At 46.9% G+C, this 22332-nt stretch overlaps 1 protein-coding gene across 1 annotated transcript in view; it reads left to right on the top strand.

The window, feature by feature from the left end:
* The window catches only part of agap3 (ArfGAP with GTPase domain, ankyrin repeat and PH domain 3), a 47831-nt gene that overhangs the window by 4862 nt on the left and 20637 nt on the right, over positions 1–22332 (top strand). Inside the window, 10 exon segments of the mRNA XM_049010244.1 lie at positions 7486–7544; positions 10734–10821; positions 14024–14109; positions 15673–15814; positions 16177–16311; positions 17292–17338; positions 17340–17420; positions 20338–20442; positions 20444–20513; positions 21146–21229. Coding sequence (XP_048866201.1) covers positions 7486–7544; positions 10734–10821; positions 14024–14109; positions 15673–15814; positions 16177–16311; positions 17292–17338; positions 17340–17420; positions 20338–20442; positions 20444–20513; positions 21146–21229 — 897 coding nt within the window.

Raw genomic sequence — 22332 nt, 5'->3', positions numbered from 1 at the left:
GGCCAAGACAGACAGACCCTCATTCTCCTACAGCAAAGTTCGGACTTGTCTGTTTTAGAAACATTTATTTCTAGGTGACTAGGCCTGCCCTCCAGTGAGGCCCAGATGGATGTATTGATTTGCGCTACCCGCTTTAGCATGGAATAGCTCCCATTAGCGTTACGTAGCCTCCGTTAGCATAGCCACCGTTAGCATACCGTAGCCTTTGTTAGCATAGTGTAGTCGCCGTTAGCATAATGCAACGTTAGCATAGCTTAGCCCCTATTAGCGTAATGAAGCACACCATAGCGTAGTGTAGCCTCCCTTGATGAGTGGCAGGATGGCTGATGAGACATGATGGCTGTTGGTGCTGCTGGTCAGGATGCTAGCTATAGCTGGGGATTAGGCACACGCTTATGTGTGAAATGAGGGGGCTGTATTTTCAACTAAAAAATCCAATTTATTTCCACCCCTGGCATTCCTCTGCACGTTTTCACTGCAGGCGGCATCACACACATCGCACCTGTTTCTGTACCGCACTGATGGTGCTAGAAGTCTGGGGTTTATCAGAAATGAGTGCAGGGGCATTTAAGGGCCCCTAAGCACTGAGGGGGCCTGGCGAGTGGGGGGGGCTTTATTGTTTGCTGTGAGTCATGTGTTGCTGAGGTCACTGAAATAAGATTCTTTCTTGGTTCTGTGGGAGGATTGGGGGGGATATGGTGTAAGTCACATCTCTGGCAGGTTGTTTTATTCTGTTCTGAATTTTGTTTGCTATTTGATCTTATCAAGTAGCTTTCATTGTGAGTCATTGGATGGTAAAATGTCATCAGCTGATTGAAATCTTATATTATGTGTGTAGCTTAGCGTTCCTTGTGTTTCCAAAGATTTGGCTGGGTGTGCAGACCAGATAGATCTTAATTTAAGACGCTTTTATCCAAAGCGATGTACATTTTTGCAGAAATCAGGGTCGGTTGATCCCTGGAGCTGTTTGTGGTTAAGGACCTTGCCCAAGGGCCAACTCTACCGACTCTGGGATTTGAACCTGCAACCTTCTGATTATCCTCAACCTCTGAGCCACGCGGCCCCTGTTTCCTCGTTACTGGCACCCTTGCGGCTCCTAGCCCTTCAGTATGTTTATCTTTTGAGTCTGTCCTGTGGTCGCCCCAGGGGGGGGCCTGGATGGGGAGTCCTGCTTCCTGCATGATCCCTGCAGCCCGCTGTAATACCACCCTCCCCAACGTTTGCTTTGCTTAGACCGGGCTGATTGAGTTAAGAGCTCACCTGGCTGACAGATTGCATCACCTGAGGGTAAAGCAAGAAGGTGGGGATGAAGCAGAGGGACTATGTGGCTAATCTGCGTGAACGGGCAATCTGTCAGAGAGGAGGGGTATAAACGCCAGCCTGAGGACAGTCAGACTGGTATGGAGAGGAGTTATGGAGCAGATGTTCACGGCAAAGAAATATATATTAATATTCTGAGCAGCTGATGCTGTTCTTATCTCGGTATCTGACGCTGGGAAACCCCCCAGGCAGGGACTTGCGGGTGTTTATCCTTTGTCAGTTTTGCGAATTTGATTTAAACAGCCCGCCCCCAGGTCATTTTGTTTTGTGTAATGTTTGAAAACGAACCACGTTCCCTTGCCAGCACTTCACTGTGTTTGTTCGGGTTTTCGGTACTGTTAAGTATCGTTCCACCTTTGGAGCAAAATAGTTTTGCTTTGGAAGTGTTTTTTTTTTTATATATAACTTTCTTGAATTTAAGCAACAAAATTATGAACTTTGATTTTTTTTTTTTTTTAAATGCTGTATATCCATCCATCATCCATTCATCCATCCATCTAACCACATCCCGTGTTGGATCACGGTGATCCAGGATCCCATCTCTGATAGCACACGGTGCAAGACCAGGGATACAATGGATGGGATGCAGGTCCATTGTAGGCAAGGCCAGCTCCACCTTTTCAGATATCCTTGGCCAGTCGGTTACTTGGGAGGCCCCTCTACCAAGAAAATTGATGATTACTTCACTTCCTTACAACACAGGTAATCAGGAGGCTGCAATTGCCTAATTTGCCTGTAGCCAAACATGCCCTGTTGGCAGTACATGTGCTCGTATGCCGTTGGGCAGTTCAGGGTTACCTGTTCTCCTTTTTGTTGTTGCTCTGTGGGAGTCGCACAGAGACAACATGCAAAATGACCCACCGTGTATCTGAATGCGACGCATAGGATTTAGAAATAAAATCTGACAGAAGAGAACAATATACTTGGCGCTAAGTGTTCAGTTAACATTTTCTAGAATTTTTCAAATTGAACCTTTTAAGGTAGCTGCTGTACAGGACAACTTGTTTAAAGGCAAATAATCTTAGTGTGTTTAAGAACTGGTCCAGGAATTTTTGAAGCCTAGTTTTGCCTCGTGAGCGTGTGGATCTTATGAAATTTTGACCTGAATGTACCCTCTCTCTCTCTCTCTCTCTCTCTCCGCACGCCCTCACACAGAAGAAACAACCAAACATGACCGCGGTTTCTAGGTAACAGGGGAGGCGTGCATTATCGATGTCAGCCCGAAGCTGGCTCTGAACCAGGGCCCCGCATGTCCCGAGGCGCTGTCGCTGCGATCTGGTGTAACAGGGCCCCTCCCCGTGCAGCATCGCGGAGCCGAACGCTGAATCACCCCGTCTCAGAGGTTGATGCATGGCCTGACACTATTGTTTGTTCCCTTAGTTTGTACCAGTTCAGGTCATATCAGGCTTCATTTTCCAATGTTCACGACACACTCTCCATAACTTCTTAGTGCTTAAATAACAGACATAAATATTTGATGTGCTAATTCAGTCAGTATTTGACTCCTAGGCCAGATGGCGCATTCTGGCACCTGTGTTGACTCTTAAGAGAAATACATATATGCATATTTACTTGTTTTAATTAAAAGGCGGATGTAATTTGAGGTTTAGTTTGATGAGTCGGAAGGGGCGTGCATTTTAGAAAGGAGCACCAGAGACTGGGAGACCGCTGGGAGGTGACTGGCGGCATGACTAATTTCGTAGAGGAGCGAGCGGTAATTATTACGGAGATCCCGCCTAGGCTGAGGGTGCTTTAATCTCGAGGCTGTGAAGAGCAGAATCCAAGTCGGGAAGAACCTCGGAGACTCTGCAGGCTTTATCTCTCTGGTTCTTTCCCACAGACCAGTTTCTTCAGCATCTTCTTGATGAGTAGTGTGGCCGTTTGTCTTAAGTCCCTTGCCTTCGCTCTTGAAGGATCTCACAGTTCTGCTGTCCGACCTCTTTACATCTAAGTTTCAAGGTCTTAGCTGCATGTGCTTGCTAGGGAGGTCAATGTTTTTAAAACCAGACCACTGGGACTCCCAGCCAGTCCACATTTTTGCTCCCGACCAGCTCCCAACGCACCTGTACTAGGTATTCGATTTGGTTCAAGTGTGCAGGGAGCTGTGAGGGAGCAAAAATGTGAACTGTCTGTGGGGTTCCTGGGGGACTGTCTGGGGGTGGGTAATTTAGTGTCTGCACCTTTAAATATGATCTAACGTGGTCTCTTTCATAAGTATCCTGGTGTAGTTTATAATTTACTGTAATTTATTGTGTGGATGTTTATATTGGTTAGAGATCTTGCTAGATTACGGTACGGTGCATATTTCAAAGCTCGTTGGAAGCCCAGAATCCATGGCTGTCTCTCTGACCATAGCGGCTCGTCACATGCCAGAGCAGCCCTGAGGTTTACCAGTCTGTTTTTAATTTGCTTCAACCCAAACTGGTGGGTCGGGGCTTGAATTAGGCTCATTGTGACTATTTATGGGACTGGAAGTGGCCATAAAATTCTAAAAGGAGACCATGGTATGAATGGGACGAAGGACACTTGTGTGGGGTTTGGGCTCCGCATGAGTTTTAGGAATCACTTCTTGTGTGTCTTTTTCTTAGACTCCGCAGACGGCCTCCCCCCTATTTTAAAGACCTCAGTGATTCTGTATTAGGTCACTTTGTTTTGTAGGTCACCCTTTTTTTTTTTTAATTTAGTGGCTCATTGACGTCTGCGGATATTGCTCGTGTTGTCATCCGTGTTTGCTCTCTATCCTGGTCCTGGAATGTTTGAGTTCCTATTCCTTACTGGATTCAGACAGACCTCCCTCACACAAGTCCCGTCACTGTCTCCCGCATGCTATGCCTGCACACGCACGGGTGGATTAACTTATCTGGGGGCCTAAGACTGACCTCAGCATGGGCACTCGGATGCTGCCGATTTTACCTAGCCGGCCCATTGTTCCCGGCGAGTTGGGGCGCTGATGTTTGCGGGGCCCTTGGCTATAGCCAATGCGTTAATCTTCCCCTGCACACACATAACGAGTCCTCCTTCAAAGCAGACCGTGGTTGAGTTGCTTGGTCAATAAGTCAATAAGCCTTGTTAGTGTTTTTGAGCCCTAATTCAGCTCTGGCCTATAGCCTGAGGGTTACAGCCTCGTGGGGTCAAGGGCCCAGCATGTGCCAGACTGTTCATGCTCAGCTGCATCTATTTGAAGGTTTTTCCACTGTCCTTCTGGTGGGCCTGGATAACAGTACAGACTGTTGTTTCCTCTCTTGGAGCCAAAAGGAACCCCATTGTGCGTGCAACATGATGATCATCGCCGTCATCCACGGAACTATGAGGCCATGGCATCGGCATGACGACGCTTTGGTCCTGCAGGATGTTTATGTCGAAATAAACGAGCACTTTACTCTTTTTCTCTTCGTACTTGTGCTTCATAGTATGTGGAGTATTTCGTGGGGGGAACTTGATATGTTCTGGATGTGTAGGCCTGTATGTTGCGTTAGATGCCTTGGTGTTTGTGGCTTTCAGGGATGTGATGGATCATAAAAACATGGCGGTACGCTTGACATTAAAAGGCGGTTGACTGAAGGGTGTTTGGTGTGTTTTCCAGAGGTATTTAATGCATAAATAGTCTATTGTGTGAATGTTGCTTCACTCTTGGTGCTGCATAGAGTGTGCGGGTTTTTGTGTGAGCGTCCACCTTTGTAAAAGAAGTACAGTTTTTCTGTGTGGTTTGTGTGTGTGCAGATGATCCCAGTCTGATGGGAAAAAAAACGGGGCAAGAGGTACCAGGTTGATCTGGGTAATTTGAAGGGATTAGCCTGCACTCTGAGTCAGGCCCAGTGCTTGTCACTGGTCCTCTTGAAAGGGTTAGCTTTTACCCAACCTCATTGTGGCACATACCTAATGTCCTTCCCCAGAGATTACTCAAACCAAACTACAAATCCCTTCCATTAATAATGTAAATAAATCATCCTCCTGAAAAGTGATGTTTTTCGCTGCAGCTCTCTTCAATAGATATTAAATCCGAGGTAATGCTGCTTAATTACAGGGTTGCCTAATCAGAGGAATCTGTTTTGCTTGAACACACCTACTGTATTGTGACAATTCTGGCTCATCCATGGGAGAGTGACGTCTTGCCTTTCGCCGAGATGCATCGTTTGCTCGGAATTGCGCAAAATGGTGCTCGGCTGCTAGCGAGGCAACGGACACGTTGACGTGTTAGCCGTCTGGACATTCGGCATGAGCCTGCGTCTGTAATCCCCGGGCGCTTCTGTTCGTGTTCCAACGTGTCGGGAGATCTGATAAGCAGGTTGTACTGGTATGGGGAGGAAGATCCCAAGAAGGTGGGAGGAAGGAGGCATTTCTGAGGTTTAACGTACAACATTACCCATGCTCCATTGTGATGGCGCCATTATTTAGACTTATTGGAGCTAATGACCCTGAAGAGCTTAAACTCATGCGGTCTCCCTATCTGATGGTCCGTCTTTGCGGTATGTGTTGTGACAAAGACCGACGTGTCGAAGTTTGAAAGCCCGGACCTGCAAGGTAGACAAACGGAAGCCATTAGGCATGTATGGGACGGAGTGGGGGGTGTGGGTCACATTACGCTACCCGCTGTGGCCCGCAGAAAGGGGGCGACGGATTCAGTTGTGGTTGGGGTGACGGCATTTCCCCAACAATGGCTCCCTGTCCTCAAAGCAAATTGGACATGGGGGAGAGAGGAAGAGCTTCCATTAGGTATGTGGCTTATAGGCCCAAGAACAAAAGAGCAGTCGGGGGGGGGGTGTCCCGTATCTCAGCATGTCGATGGTTCTGTGGCGTGAGGAATGGGCCCCGCTCTCCATGTGCCTCCACGCTTGGCTTCATACCCGCAAATGGAGGCTCTCCATGGGTGGTAACTCTTATAGCTGGAGACCCAAGCAAATTTCGTTCACCGGAGGTGGCTGTAATTTCAACGCGACACTGGAGGCGTTGGCGCCGTGTCACGATACCATGACGGGAACTGGTTAAAAATGTCCTCAGAGCTATATCTATTCCCGCTCTGTGAGAGAGAACGCTAGAGGCAGCGAATGGTAGGATTCAGGGGCCGTTGTGGGGGGGTGGGCTTAAAAAAAGCTCCCTCACATGACTCCTGTGTTCATCTTTTCTCTTGTCGTTTCGGGCCCTGTAAGCCTTGTGTGGTCACTTGTCGGAATGCCTGACAAGTTCAACATCCGTCCTTTGCTGCACGAGTGCAATTAACCTTGTTTGGCATGCGAGTGGCAGTTTATATTACAGTTTCGGGTGTGTTTACGTAACAAGAACAAGTTCCTGAAGCTTATAGAGTATATTGCCTGCAGTCGCCGTAATTGAGGCATGGTTTTGTTTGCAGTCTTCCTGCCAAAATCCTACGTTGGAATCGGTGCTCACATTCTCCCGAGTTCTGCTGACACTCCGGTCATCAGAGGATGTTTTAACCTATTTTTTTTTTTTTTTGTTGTTCTTGTTATTTGGCTTCAGATAGAATCTCGGCGGACAGCCGTCATTAGGCGGAAAGATCGTGTTTGTGGGATCTGCTTATAGTTCCTGACACTCTAATGGAACACGACAGCTCGGGGACGCTCGGGCCCTGAAGTCCTCCAGGTCTTAATGTCTTTGGTGAAGAACATGGTTTATGTCTTTGGTGTCAATTACAGCTAAACTTAGGGTGCCGCTGGACATCTTCTCATATAGAGGCTAGTAGAGCCTAGTCATCCTTCCCCTGCAGTTCTCAGTGATCCACCAATATGGTGTAACTTACCTACATCTACCCAGGGTATTAGACAGGAGAATCTTCATGCCCTTGTGCCCAAGGCCTGGTCGGTCCCCTTAGCCAGTGGCCTCTTGAAGGTTGTTGGGTTATCTGTGGTGTTTGATGTCCGTGGCTCATTGGTCTAACTCCTCCCCCTTGCGCGTTACTGCGATTACGTGACATATTGTGGTGTAAATGTGTCACTCCTCCGCACATCTGTGTTGAGTGTGGTTTCGAGGCAGGTTACATCAATCACTACTGTAATAAAGATAATAAAATCGTAAACGCTGCCTGTACACCTGTGTAAATGCTCCTAAATGTGTGCTGTAACCCCTGGCAGTGGGCTCGGGGCCCTGGTTTTGCTCTTTTCTAACGATTTCCAAAGCCCACGTAGTAATTGTCCCTCGTTCTTTTTCTAGACTCCTTCGTCAACAGCCAGGAGTGGACGCTCAGTCGATCGGTGCCAGAACTCAAAGTGGTAAGTCTGTTATGCGTGAGCTTATTTCATTAACGATTTTCATTAATTTATGCAGGCTGCCTTTGGGCAGTTTTTAATATTCAAAAAAGTCGCACTTGGCACAGCGACCGGTAACGGGGTCCATCGAAAGGTGATTTTTACGGTCTGAGAGTGTTTTTCATTCACTTTTCCATCGCGGGCACAAATTGGCAAGGTTATGCCTTGGCAGGAAGCAGGTGACTGTAATTAGACGCGTTGGCATGGCGATGCAGTGGGGTCCCTGACCGTGAGTGACAGTTTGGGGCCGGGCCGGTGACGGGGACCTGGAAATAATCCACGGCGCTTAACAGCGGGTGGAATTCTGAAGGAGCCAAAAATAAAGCACATCGTCAGAGGAGCCTGCCGATTTTTTGGATCAGCCGTAATTAGACTTTGGCTCCCTGCTGTTTCAGGTATATTATCTTTTCATCATCACACCCCCCTCCCCCCCCCCACACACAGCCAGCAGGTCTCAGGGCAGTTTGTCACAGGGTGCAGGACCCTCCCATGCCAGAGAGGGCAGCATTGACCTGTCTGTTTACATGCATGTTAACCAGGTAAAAATCAAATAAAATCCCAGTTTCCAGACTCTTGGTCTCACATCATCTGGAACACATTTCTTGTCCTCCAGGGTATTATGGGAATTAATATTATAATATTATGCCGGTTTATTTGATCTGAGCTGTTAAAAGGGGGGAATTATGAATGTTGTGGAGTTTTAAAAAACAGGATTGTGTCCTAGGATTTGATAAGCTGTAGATGCCTATATGAGTATGCCTTTGTAATTTGGCTGTCTATGATTTATGGCTGTGAAGTCATTACCACCCTGCAGACAGTCACTCCTGTTTCTCTTGCTACGGTGATACTGGCAGACACAAAATAGATGGTAGCAAACAGCCATTTTAGGGGATGGACCTCATAAAGAACGTGCACTCCAGACAGCAGAACCTCGGAGGCGTTGCCACGGTGACTGTATAGGTAGATCTCCACATAATCCGGATAATACAAGCGCGTGCCCTTGATGGCCTCTAGGGGCCCCAGCTGTGAACCTAGACACTCCTAGAGACTCGGCTTGCACGCCTGAACCATAAATATAAGCCCGGTCACAGGGAACTACAGCGCCGCCCTGCTGGTAACAATAGGAACATCCTGAGACTGTATGGCTGCGCAGAAGGTGGTTACTTTACCACCTTTCCTCAGACCACCTTTGAGCTCCATTACCGAATATGAGAATAATGAACCAGGATTTGTGGTTGGAGGCTAATTAATAGGTAAAGTTGGTGAAATTATAGTTCAAAAGCTCTTAATGGCTCAAAGGCACTTTTAACTTCAGAAAGGAGTTTACCTTCATAGAATCCAGGAAATACGTGGATTCTCTGCCCTCTATGGTTACTGTTTACACAGCCTCGCAGTATAAGCATGTGGTTTAACACACCTTCCCTCTGCTGTTTACCTACAATGCAATGCAGGTATAATTGCCTTCACCTTCCTGAGGCTGACGGGTATTACGGTGGCACCTGAACATCACCTTTCCCGCTGTAATCCACTTAATTAGGAGCTTCTGCTCATCTTCGCCTTCCTGTCTGCACAGGCTTTCTGCCGTAGCTCCGCCTGCCACCTGCGTGGCGTACGAGACACCTGCCCGCCCCTCCCCCCCCCGGGTATCGCAGTGAAGCGCACGGGCCCCTGCCCGTCCGAGGCATGCCCTCGTGTCCAGACTTTGCAAACGTCAAGCCAGACTTCGTTTTCGCGACTACAGGCCGCGTGTTTAAGCTTTCGAGCTGCTCCGTTGCAAAGATCAGACCGCCCACGAATGGCCAGGAGTGACATAAATGTACAGTCACGTCCCTCCTCTGAGCCACAGCTTCTGTTGTGCCATTAATGGTCGCCCCCTGGTGGAGCCCTTTTGTCATGTCATTAGGTAGCTTAACTTGATCTAGCTGAATGACTTAAATAAGCTCCTCAGTCCATAAGTAAATGAATTTATTCTTTTTTCCTTTTTTTTTTTTTTTTTTTTTTTTTTTTTTTTTACAGTACTTGGTCTTTACTCACCGCGCTTTTAGCTGTTTTTACCCTGTAAATTCGGTCATTAGTGAAATGTTTGATTTTTGATATTTAGATTAGCACATATTTTTATTTCTGAATTTGCTTCGTTCGCGTCTCGTTACCTGCTGCCGGCTGTTTACGTGATTATTTATTGCGCGTGGATGTTGACGCCATGTCGCACGCCTCGGAGAGACGCACCAGGGGCCCGGGGCCACACTGGCGTCGTTAGCAACATTAGCGTCGTCCCCCGGAATCAGATTTCCTTGTCGACAGATGCGTGGCGGGCCTTTCGTGAGCGAGCGCAAATAAATCACTTCGTTAGCCTGTGTCCCGACCTGATGCGCCATAAATCCCCAAAGGGGCCCTGCAAAAACTCAACAGGAGGACGCCTTAAGGGGGTGTCACGCTCACATCGCTACTCTTCCCTCCCCAGTGATGGAGAGCCTTAGATACCCCGACCCCCATGTAGGAACGCACTACAAGAAAGAACATGTAGAGGAGACTATGAGATGGGCTTCCGGGGGGAGGGGGGGTGGTGTAATACAGTGCTAAAACAAAAAAGAACTTCTGAGCTCAGACAGCTGTTGATTGGCTGCTGAAACAAATAAAAGCCCCCCCCCCCCCAATCCATTATCAGCCAGTGTTTCTCCACAAAGTAAATGTGAAGAAATAAACATTCTGCGTCACATTAATATTTAGTCTCGTCTGGGTGCTGTTAGTGGACGGAGGTGTCGAATCTGCTGGGATACCATTAGTTACTGATTCTGGCCTTTTTTGCTTCCCCACCAAAAAAATCCCATATCAGGTCTGTGTGTTTGTATGGAAATGGTGCAGGACGCAGTGTGAGAGCTGCTGCTCGACCCGTTCTGGGTTCAGAATTAGCAATGGTCCAGACATTTCTGTATAACAACATATCAACAATATAAAATGCATTTGTTTGGGAAACTGCTACGTTTTTCACCGTATTTTGGGTGGCATGATGGCAATGGGGATTTTAACCACTGAAATTTGGTTTTTACCTTGAATCTGTTTGGTTGGTTGATTTGTTTGGTGAAATAGTTAAGTGTAAGTCACTGGAGAACCAGCATATTGGTACTGGGTGCTAATCTCTGTGTCCTTGGACAGGGCATTGTGGGTAACCTGTCGAGTGGGAAGTCGGCCTTGGTGCACCGGTACCTGACAGGCACCTATGTCCAGGAGGAGTCCCCAGAAGGTAAGTTCTGCAGATATTTTTCTTTGGAGCTGGTCTTCCTGGAAGGTCTTGACTGACTGACTGACTGACTGACTGACTGACTGACAGTCAGTCTGTGAGTGTGTCAGTCCAATCAGCTTTGGAAAACCGTTGCAGGTGGGATTCTTAATTAATTTTCACCAATTTGGACCTAATGGAATACAAAATTGATTTAAGTTCTATTTAAATCAACAAATGATGAAACTATTATGCCCATTTAAAAGGCGTACTATTAGTGAAAGGGATTATTGAGGTATTTTCATTTTGCATTATGATTTTTAATATCTCTGGACCAAACTGGGTTCTTTGAATATATCAGTATTTTCACATGAGCCTCCTCCCCTCTGGCTTTATGACCTTGGGAGTTATTGTTGTGTCAAATTCCCCGCAAAGGGGAGCGGAGACCTTTATTGGAGAACCAGAAGCTCTTTTCACCTGCTACTGAATCAGTGCCAATTTGTAACGAGACCTTTGTTTTTTTTTTTTTTCCTTTTTAGTAACAATAGATGTCGGAAAGGAAGGAGGCGCCATTTTTTTAACTATCAATTGAGCAAGTTCACGGCCTGCTTTTACTGTCGCGTTCTGTGAAGTTTCCTGTGTCAGTATCAAAAAAACAAAATCGTCTCAGTGGGTTCATACCCAACTCAGTCGTAATTTTGATTAATTATCAGAGCTTTCAAGTAAATTTCTTTGCAGGGACTTTTTTTTTTAAATAGACAATAACGAAAGGACTAAGACTTTGAAGATAAGATCCAATGACTGGGAAGATTTCAGGGAATCTAACCTGCTCAGTTTTTCTCGTATTTCCAGTCGATCGTTTGTTCTTCAGTTCAACTTTATTGTCATCATAATAGTGTCCTGTGAATCCTGCATGTAGTAGAATAACAAATAAAACAATAACAATAAGGTGTGCCCTCCTTATTGTACGTCGTATGTGTTCTGCGAATGATTGTGATCACGCTTTTAGTCAAATTTGTAAATATTTTTGGAAAGTTAAGCCTTGCTTTGGTCGTGCAGCCTTTCTCTGGTCAGTCTCGCTGAGGTCTGCCGTCGCGTGGTTCTGCGTATCCCACTCAGGGCCAGTGGCATGCAAGGGGTTAAACGGCAACCCCCGCCATGGCGTTCTCTCCTCTTTTTTTTTTCTTGCCTAATTATATCCCATCGCAACATGAAACGCATAATTAGTTGCTGGCATTTTTCCTCCCTCCTGAAAAAGAAGGGAGACAAACCTACAAGCTTAATTAGTGCTCTGCAAAATGGATGACAGAATGCTAGAAAGCAAAACCGGCATTGGTCCTCGTTTCGGGGGGGTTGTTGCCCAGAGTCCAATGCGGAGAGCCTTTTCATGTTTCTATAGCGACACGATGAAGGTGAGGCTTATTTACAAGGAAAGGCCCCTTTTCTGCATAAAGAACACTCCCCCCCCCCCCCACACACACACACACACAAACAAGCCAGCACTTCCGCTGCTCCTCTCTCTCCTCTTTAATTCCCTGTCTTACCGATTTCCATCCGCGAGTTTGCTCTCCCGCGGTTCAGCCTGCGTTCAGCCTGCATGCCAGCATGAGTTTTGAGGTCTGAGGGGGTGTGGATCCACAGCTGGGGGCTGAGTTCGGGAGTTCGGATTAGGCCTGAGTGCAGAACGGAAGGACGTCTGTCCTTTCGTAGGTGGGAGTGGACTGAGGATATTTGCCCACCAGCCCTGTCCTTATCCCAGGCTCATTTTTGGAAAGCACTGGTGTTCAGTAGCACCTACACAAGCTGCTTGGTCATGGTTGCGAGCTTGGAATTGGGGCCGTTTGTGTTACGATCGGGGGGGGGGGGGGGGCGCGGAACGTTCTCTGGAGAGACAGTGACGGTCACATGCTCGATCCCCCATAACACCAAACTCATGGTATGTAGTCACATTCCGGGAAACGCACAACCTGTCTGTCCTCCTGCCTGTCTGGTTTTGTCAGTCCAGCCCCACGACGGTTTAATCGGCATGTGACTGTGCTGTGACGTCAAGGCAACAGGGGACCTCGCTGTTATGCATCCTCTGTGATTCAGGAGTTTTTTTTTTTCCCTTATCCCTATTCTCAGCCTTTTATCAGAAATTACATTTTTTTTTCAGTCCCAAAAGGTTCCTCTGTGTTTTTCAGAACGATAAACATTTTTTATTATTATTATTTTTTTTAAACTTTTTCAGTTTTCCATACAGTTCCACTGCCTTCAATAATTCAATCTGCAGTATCTTTAGGCACTTTCACTATCAAAAGGAGGCAGAAAAACTTTCTGTACAGGCTTATCGGTATGTGCTTTTGCAGTGGGTAGCCCGGGGATTCCTGTAGGACCGCGGTTGGCGTGAGCACGATGCCGGTGGACGGCTGAGCTTCTCCCTCTCCCGCCTCCTTGCTGTCGCAGTACTGTGATGCTTATCGTTCTGCTACGGAGCACGAATTATGTAGCGTTTCTCTTTGGAAGCTCCTCTCCATGTCCTTCACTGGCTGGGCCCACTCGGAAGGCTGCCCCCTGGGAATGCAGGCCTCTTGTCTCTTGTTACCGTAACGGTTTAACTTGTTACCGTAACTGTTTCAGGTCCAGGAAGTAAAAATCCAATCCATGATTTAGTTTCAACCAACTGGTCACAGTCACAGAGACTCAAACGGTTGGTTAAAACAAAATCATGGTCTGGATTTTTACTTTCTTGACCAGAATTTTCCACATCTGTAGTCGTTTCTGTCCAGGTCGGTTTGAGTGCCTAGGCCAGTGTTTCCCTACCCAGTCCTCTAGGAACCCTGGACAGTCCATTTTTTACTCCCTCCCAGCTCCCAGCCAACGAGGAACACGTAAATGTGGAACAGGTGCGCTGGGAGCAGAGAGGAAGAAACATCGTGGACTGTCCTGTGTTCCCCAAGGACTGGGTTGGGAAACACTGGCCTAAGCTTTAGTTCAACGTGCCACTACTTCTGCTTACCCACAGGGAGGCACTAATTCATCTAACGCAACCTCATTTCTGCTACTTCTGTTGGTTCTGTGGGTTGTATAATGCAGCATTCAATGAATTTGGGCCAATAGTTGACTGACACTTCTAGAATCCTGGAGTTATTGAGTACAAGAGCTACAGAATTCATCAGCACGCCCCATGTAGGATTCCTAAATGCCTCTCTAATCATCTTTTCCATCTGCCCCTCCAACCCGCCAGGAGGACGGTTCAAGAAGGAGATTGTCGTGGATGGACAGAGCTACCTGCTCCTCATAAGAGATGAAGGCGGACCTCCTGAGCTGCAGGTATGTGTCTCACGGTCTCGTTGGGTGTTTTTTCTGGTGACCGTGGTCGGTTTCAATATCCCTCCCTCCTTTTATAACCTTGAAAGGGACGGAGTGTTTGTAGGAAGATTCATTTTAGCCTACAGTGCTAGTAGAACATAACCTGATCTACCAGACCTTTATCTTTCTGTAAAACAGCCTAGTTATCCAAGGTGTCACCTCATGGTCCAGTTTGATCAGGTACCTTATTGTTCTGGCAGCATCAGATTGCCTCCCAAAAGCTTATTACATTTTGATGTCAGGATCTTAAGTCTCCCTGGAGATTTTGCTTGATGTTTGTTTATGGCCAAAGACCTGTATGGTGTCAGGATGTCTGTCTGGTGGATAGGAGGTCACTTTTGCGGGGCGTGTTTTGTGTTCCTCTGGGCATTCTGGGTACAGAGGAGAGACGGCTCAACCGTAACAGGGAGGACGTGGAGGAGCTTTGTGGGTGGCCAGACTGACCTTTCGAATCGCTGCCCTTCTGAATTGCTGGCTACAGGCCGAAGTCACAGCAGAGAGCAATTTGCTAGGAATAATTAAAACCCTTCGTTGTGCTGTGCATTGCGGGGGGGCGGAGCGACATGGTGGCAAGTCGACAAGGCATTGCTTTTAATTTCCCTTAGCCTCTTGGCACTGTCAGATGGGACCCTGTTGTTTTTGTACTGCTTGGTTGGGTGGGGTGGGGCAGGTGGTGTTGAGCATGTAAGGGGAGGGCAGGTGACTGTGTGGGGGGGGGGAGGTGTTGTTTGTGTGCCAGTGTTTGAAAATGTCTGGTGTAGGTCCCCCCCCCCACCCCAATACCAAGTTCGTCGTTCCAGTCTGTTCTACAAGTGTCGCTTTATCTGTTAAAACCATTTATGTAACAAATCCCTCCGATAGGATTACAGACTTCTGTTCAAACCATTCATCATTCTTGACTGGCTACAATGTAGCCAGAGATGGATGACAGTTTTTTTTTTTTTTTTACAGAAAAGATTCCATCAGGCCCTTTTGTAGTGGTTCTGCTGCCATCTGCTGTCTGCTTTTTGAAATGCTTCCCAGATATGATTTGCACTTAAAAATGCAGCAACAGAGATTCTTTGCGGAAAGAAAACTGTATACATACATCTATCTCTCAAGGTTCTGTCAGAATTAAGTCTGTCCATTCAGCAGATTCCATTACTAGAACCTTTTGTCTGATTTCATTTGAACTGGGAAGTTGGAATTTTCTACACAACCCTGACCTGAGAATTCAACATGGCTGCTCCATGCACCAACAGTAGCTGTGGTGTTTGTATGTGCAAAATACCACATAATAAGGTGTCATAAACTAATATTGTTATGATGGCTAACGATGAACCTGGACAGATCTGTCATTGCTAACCTGCTAATTGTACTAAAATGTGGTTTATTTGGGTGTGACATCCTTCCCAGCTACAATTTCCGACAGGCAGCCGGTTTTTCTGCGTGCAGGCTTTACCCATGTAAGAGGAATGGTTTCCGTTATTGTCGGATTGCGTTCCCCGTGACAGTAACTTCGCCGCATTCCTCTCTTTCCATCAGTTTGCAGCCTGGGTGGACGCTGTGGTCTTCGTCTTCAGCCTGGAGGATGAGATCAGCTTTCAGACGGTTTACAACTACTTCCTGCGGCTGTCCAGCTACAGGAACACAGCTGACGTGCCTATGGTCCTGGTGGGCACACAAGGTGAGAGATCGTGCCCCCCCCCACTCTAAAATTCCACAGTGCCCCCTCCTCAATTGCTGATTTAAAAAAAAAAAAAAAAACAATCAAGTTCTCAGCCTGATCCAACAGAATGAGCTCATCTCCTGAATTTTGCCTGTGATGCCTGTGGCAGCTACTCAATTTAATACAGATCGCATAATCAACCCACCCCCAAGTTGGCAGAATTGCAGAAATTCAGTGCCCCATGCTATGCTAACCTAGTGCTAGTATGATCTTGCATTGAGACAGAATTTTGAGTCACCCTGCCCCCCCCCCCCCCCTCGTGGCTGGGGGGGGGGGGGGGAGTCTGAACTAACCGCGTGCTCTTTGACCCCTTCCTCAAGATGCCATCAGCGCGACGAATCCCAGGGTCATCGATGACTCGCGAGCCCGGAAGCTCTCCAACGACCTGAAGCGCTCCACATATTACGAGACCTGCTCGACCTACGGCCTCAATGTGGAAAGAGTCTTTCAGGATGGTGAGGGTGCCCCCTACTGGCTCGGTCGCCCAGGTCTCAAACCTGCTTCTATGATGCCCTTTTCCTGCCTCAGTGAAACATAGCAGTCACTGCTTTTCCCTTGATTGATATCAGTGATTGAGATTTGGAATCTGCATCTGCTACTGGTGCCCAGACTCCTTAAACACTGCATCGCCAGTTTTATTAAATAAAAAATAATGCAAAGGTACCTTTTTCTGCTTGCTTGAGTTAAGATCACATTGTCTTCATTATACTGACCCATTTACCATCAAGATCCATGCCTGTGCATTTCCTCTCCTGCGTTTTAATTGCCTTCTGAAGCCCTGCTAGAAATAATGAAGGCGTTCAAACGTGTTTGATTGGACGGACAGGAGGAGGGAGTAGAATTTTAAACAGCTGCTGCCGTCATGGAGATTGTCTCCACGTCAACCGGAGAGCCTGAGCTCCTGCCCCTGTCTGCATACAAAATGATATGGTGGACATGGGGGGCCTCCTCTGCTGATTTAGATTGTCAGCAGCGTTCCCCCCTCTTCAGACACAGGTGGCAGGGTGATGCACAATTCGCTGTGTTACTCGGCCTTTGCTGCTGGAGGGAGATTTGCGTTTCTTGGGAATGCATTAACCCAAAGAGTTGGCAGGCAACTCCAAAATAAGCAGATTTTAGATGCAAACCCCAACCTCAGTGCCTCAGGGATTAAATCCCCAAGCCTCTTGGTCCAGACTTTCCCAAATCTTGTGCTGTTGAAGCTTTATCTTGCAGCCAATAATATTAATATTCAGATCGAATCTCTTTTGCATTTCTGACTCCCAGAAAAATTTATAAGGCAGTATAAAAAAAAACAAACGATACCCACACATGTAATGGCGAAATCGCGATCAGTTGACGGTCTAAACGCCGGGCGGCACGTTTATCGCGTGATGCTTTGACGCATCCCGGCATCGATCCCCGTGCCGTAAACGGTGTCCTCCCCCGTCTCCAGTGGCCCAGAAGGTGGTGGCCCTGAGGAAAAAGCAGCAGCTGTCGATCGGGACCCTGCAAGTCGTTGCCCAACTCCCCGAGTCATTCGTCTGTCCCTGCGGCCTCCATCCCAGCCGTGCACATCAATCAGGTGAGGGCCCTTGAAGTGTCATTTAAAGCCGTTTGTCTCGGTAGTACGTGTATATTCGCTCGGTTAAAAAAAGCACGTTTTAACCTTGGAATTAAGTATCAGGATTTCTTGTGTTTTCCGAAGTGTTTCTGCTATCTTGTCGTTCGGCTAGAAGCTTATAGCTTTGGTTCAGAAAACTTCTCCACTGGTGCCCGTTCTGTTTGTGAAATTTCAGCACCAGCTGAATTAATTATTTAAATAGTTAAATAACCCTGGAGGTATTGATAAGCCGTGTGAGGTGTGTTAGTGGTCGAGTCACAAGATATATTGGCGTATTGGATGGTTGCTGCAAATCCTGGGGTGACTTTAGGAGAGGTTTAGAGGTTTTTAAAACTGCTACGCTTACAGACTTCAACATCATTTCCTTTTGACTGCTTTAAGCCTCGTTCATACTTCATGCTTTCCATGTGCCCTTTCGTGCGCTTTTGGTCTGGGTACGGTCCTCTGCGTGGCACCTGGTGTTTATATTGTGGATGCGGATGGTTACGGTCGGCACATGCGTACTGCGGTGATATACCTCCAGACCAGCAGAGGGCAGATGTCATCGTTTACGCCTGAAGAAGCTTACGCAAAAGTAGGATGGGCTACGGTTTATAACCGCAAGTTTTAAGTCTTCTCGGGTTTTTAAAACGATAAAAACGTGACCTTCTTTTGGAAAACTACTTAACCGATGTCTGCTTTATCTCACAAACAATTTGGACACTAAATATGTTTAATATTTACCTTCTGCCCAATCACGTTTCTTATTAAAGTACTATTCAATTCTTGTGATAAATTTTTTGGGTAGAAATCAATAATATAGACGTAGGTGGAATATACGGAACCCCTAAGAGGTCAGGGGGGGAGAATATTTTTTGAAATAGTTTGCTTTTCCTCACAATAGTTTTGCGATCCCACTACATTTGCCCACTTACTATTTCCTGCAACGTGACGACAAAGAAAAACCTAATTAATATTTGTGTGTGCACTTCGTGTTCAATATCCCAGCTGTCTTCTTTAGTTACTGGTGGTGAATTGACACAGTGCCATTATTAATAAATATGTATAAAAACACATATATGAAAGTTACATGGTGTGCATTGTCCCCCATAGTTTAAAGTAAATTTAACTGGACATATCTGTATCATTTGGTTTTATACTTAGTCGAATTAATTCTATGTATTGTACTTTAAACGAACTCAGCAGTTGTTATTGGTAACAGAAAACTACTGCGTGGGATTTCAAAAGTATTGTGAGGGAACGTAAAACTATTTAGAAAAATATTTCCTCATCCTGACCTCTTAGGGGCTCCGTAGTAATATACCATTAATCTTGAACAAATATAGATGAGAATAGGTTCCCAGAGCTATTGAATTTTTTTGTTTTGAGTTGAACAAATAGAAAGTACAAAGTTTACATACAAGTCACGTACTAGATATACCTAGTCAATTTTCTTGCCCATGCACAGTTGATGTGCAAGGTTTCCACTAGAAATAAAAATCTGGGCTACACACGCACTGACCACAGCCATCCGCAGCTAAATCCTGGTGACAATATCTACGTCACGTCTCCTCATCCGCAACTGAAAGGGCACGAAGAAGAGTGGAGTATGAATTACCCTTAAAACCTTTGCATAATACTGTGCATTCAGCTGAAGCTTGAGGTCCAAGCACAGGGTCAACATTTTTGGGGGTTAACATGTAGGCCTGACATACATGTGACTGTTTTGATGAGGACGGGTCTCAGATCAATAACCCTCTGAGTATAGGCACAGAGCCATATACTAGTTATGGCCAAATAAAGCTTCAAGAATCATTTTCTGACCCCATTAGATGCTCTTGGTTCGCTTTGCTATGCATTGAGCCCATTTCTGAATAGAGAGCACCATCTAGTGGTGTCTGGAAATATAGCAAATGGTTCATGAAGTTTCATTTGGCATCACTGCCACATACCCCCCCTCCCCCAGGAATAGCTAGCATTGTCAGTGTGTTGTCATTATTGTGTGTAGAAATATTTCGTATTAAACTCTACAAAATATTTTGCTACATCTTCATTTGTTACCCAGCTACCAGCTGTGTTTTCTTTTGTTTCCAGGAGTGGTAGATTTTTCTTGTCCAGGTGCTTCAACACACCTGCATGTCTTGGCTTATAATCAGCTTTCCATTAAAACACATACTGCATGCTCACTGTTGACTTTGCCGCCCAGATCTTTGCTGATACTAAACAATCTGTATAACTGATTTTTAAGTTTAGCATAAAAAATCTCCAATGCTCTTACTACAGCTAAATTAGTCGCTGTTAAAATCAATAATAAGATGGTCAATTATGCGTTCATAAATATAGATCGGGTTATTTTGTGATGTGTGTGCGTGCATTCGTTAGCCTGGATCCAAACCAGCCAATCATATAATTCAAACCCTTTAAAAAAGTATCTTGCACTCAGTGTGAGCTGTACATTACAATGCGTTTTTTCTGAGAATGTGGATTTCAGTTAATTGACGACTTGTGCAGGGAATTCTGCGTAGTTAACTTCCAGTTTTTGGCTGTGAGTGAGGTTAAGCCCCTCATTCAGGTTCTCTTGTATGTGGAGCTCGTTTTTCAGCAATAATGTATGCAGGCAGATTGCGGCCCATATGGTGAGCTTAAGATCATTCCCTGTGAATTAATGGGTGTAGTAACCACAGGCTCCCACTAGAGGGTGGCACACGAATGAGAAATGACTTCCATTTCCTGCCAACTGATCTGGACGTTTTGAAGTACAGTAGAAGGGGTGAGGTGCTGGGGTGGGGCACAGGCCTGTGTGCTTTTCCCTCCTTTAATCTGACTGTTATGTTTGCCTGCTCTCTTTCTCACTGTTTCATTCACCACCAACCAACCCCCCCCCCCCCGCCCCAAACAGGCAGCAAATGGCGGAGGTGCCTTCAACGACTACTCCTCCTCCGTCCCCTCCACCCCTAGCATCAGCCAACGCATCGAGACAGTGGCCGCATCCAACACGCCCACGCCCAATCCGCAAGCAGTCCAAACGCCGCTCCAACATCTTCACAGTAAGTATGCGTCAGCTGATGCAGGGCAGCACCCACTCACACTACTAGAGGCCTCCGGAGGAATGGCATGCACGCAGTCCTCCTCCACCAGAGGGAGCCAGAGAGCCCCACACCAAGCCAAGGCCTTCTTCTCCTGCAACAGAAATGAACATTCGGCTCGTCTTTGCCGAAAAGCTAATCGAAAAAATTGCTAAAACAACTAAAAGTGGCTCTGACACTGTACCGCTTGTGGGGGCCTGGTTTAGCCTGAAACCCGTAACAAGCGCTTCTTTTTTTCTGTACTTTTTTTCTAAACGAAAAAACCAAAACAAACCGCAGGGGGGGGAAACAAAGACCTCTTGCGTTTCTCGTATGCTGTCGGTGACGCCTCCCCTTATTTGTGAGTTCTTAGCGATTTGCACGTGGCTTGATCATTTCTCATTGGCCCTGTCCTCTTGCCCCAGTGTCTCTGCCCTGGTCTCTCCTCCCCTTCGGCTGTTCTTGGCAGGTCTTTGCTTGCTTCCCAGTGGCTTCCCTTGAGGGGAAGTGAAGGGGGGGGCAAGTACCCCCGCAGCGACACCCCCCTGCCGCCCCCACCCTATCTGCTCCCCTCCAGTCTGCACCCGACTATGCTCTCGCTCTGCCAGTGGCAGCCAAATATGCATGTGCCTCTTCCACCAGCGTCCCCACCCCTGTGCCTCTTCCTCTCCTTCCTCCTCACGCCTCCCCAGCTTCACCCCAGCTTCCCCCAGAGCTGCCCCCCGGGTGCGTGGCCCCCGTGGCGGCTCTGTGCTAGTTCCCCTGTTTTTCCCTCCCCCTGCTAGGTAGTGAGTAACCCTGTCCACCAGAGACACGAGCCGCGACCGCTGCGCGTGATGGAGGCGCCGAAGCATGCCACGTACCCTGTGTGGCTGCCCGAGTGGCAGGCTGAGCGGGAGTTTCAGCTCATGACCTTCTGAAGAGTGCCGGGACGGGCTGGGGCTTTGGGGGCGGATGGGTGGGGGGGGGAAGCGGGCGGACGGGTGGGGAGGGGGGGGGGGGCTGGGTGTGCGAGTGGAATTTCCTTAAACGATGAAACGAGGAGCAGGATGTGCCAGTTTGAAAAAGAAAAAGACAGAAAAAACGAACTTAAACAAAAAAAAAAAACAAAAAAGGAAACGAAAAACAAACAAAAATAGCTGTTTTCCAAGCACACATTGTAGGACTTTTCCCTACGTCCTTTTATCAGTGACAAAACTTTGTTCCCCTTTTGGATGAAATGCTTCGCCTTCGGAGAACTGCTGGAGCCAGCGTTGCTGACGTGTAGATACTCCTTTGAAAGACGACAGCCTCAGAGTCAGGTGGTGTCTGTTGGAGTCTGCTGGCCCCCCCCCCCCTTTTGTTCCGTTTTGTGCGGGCCCCACGGAGCCGGGTTCGCTCTGCTCCCTGTTTCCATGTGTTGTCGGTATCTAACCACAGAACGCTGTCTGACACCTCAGTTAGGTCCTGTACTCCTGCTTGTTAAGTTTAGTGTTTCATAATGGGGAAGCCTTTCTTTAAGGCTTTTCAGTCCATACTTAGGTTTGACCTGATGAAAAACGCGACTGAAGATTTTTACTGTAATTGTTTTGTTTATTTGTTTGTTTATATATATTTTTTTCAAGTATGAAAGCTACGATATACAGCTACAGAGCCAACTCTGTCTGGATATGGTCTGGTTTCCTCGGTTCTTGCGAAAGCGCGAGCTCTTTTGTTTTTTTGCTGTTTGCTTCATTACACTTGGTCTGTGTAGATGACGGCAGCCCCACAAAATCCTGTATGGAGCCCTTAATCGCAGACACAAGTGTCCAGGAAACCTTATCATGCCTTTTTTTTAGCGCAGCTAAAGA

The sequence above is a fragment of the Brienomyrus brachyistius genome, chromosome 4 (genome assembly GCF_023856365.1).
Source record: "Brienomyrus brachyistius isolate T26 chromosome 4, BBRACH_0.4, whole genome shotgun sequence".
NCBI classification, from domain to species: Eukaryota; Metazoa; Chordata; class Actinopteri; order Osteoglossiformes; family Mormyridae; genus Brienomyrus; species Brienomyrus brachyistius.
This window is presented reverse-complemented; position numbering and strand designations above follow the sequence as displayed.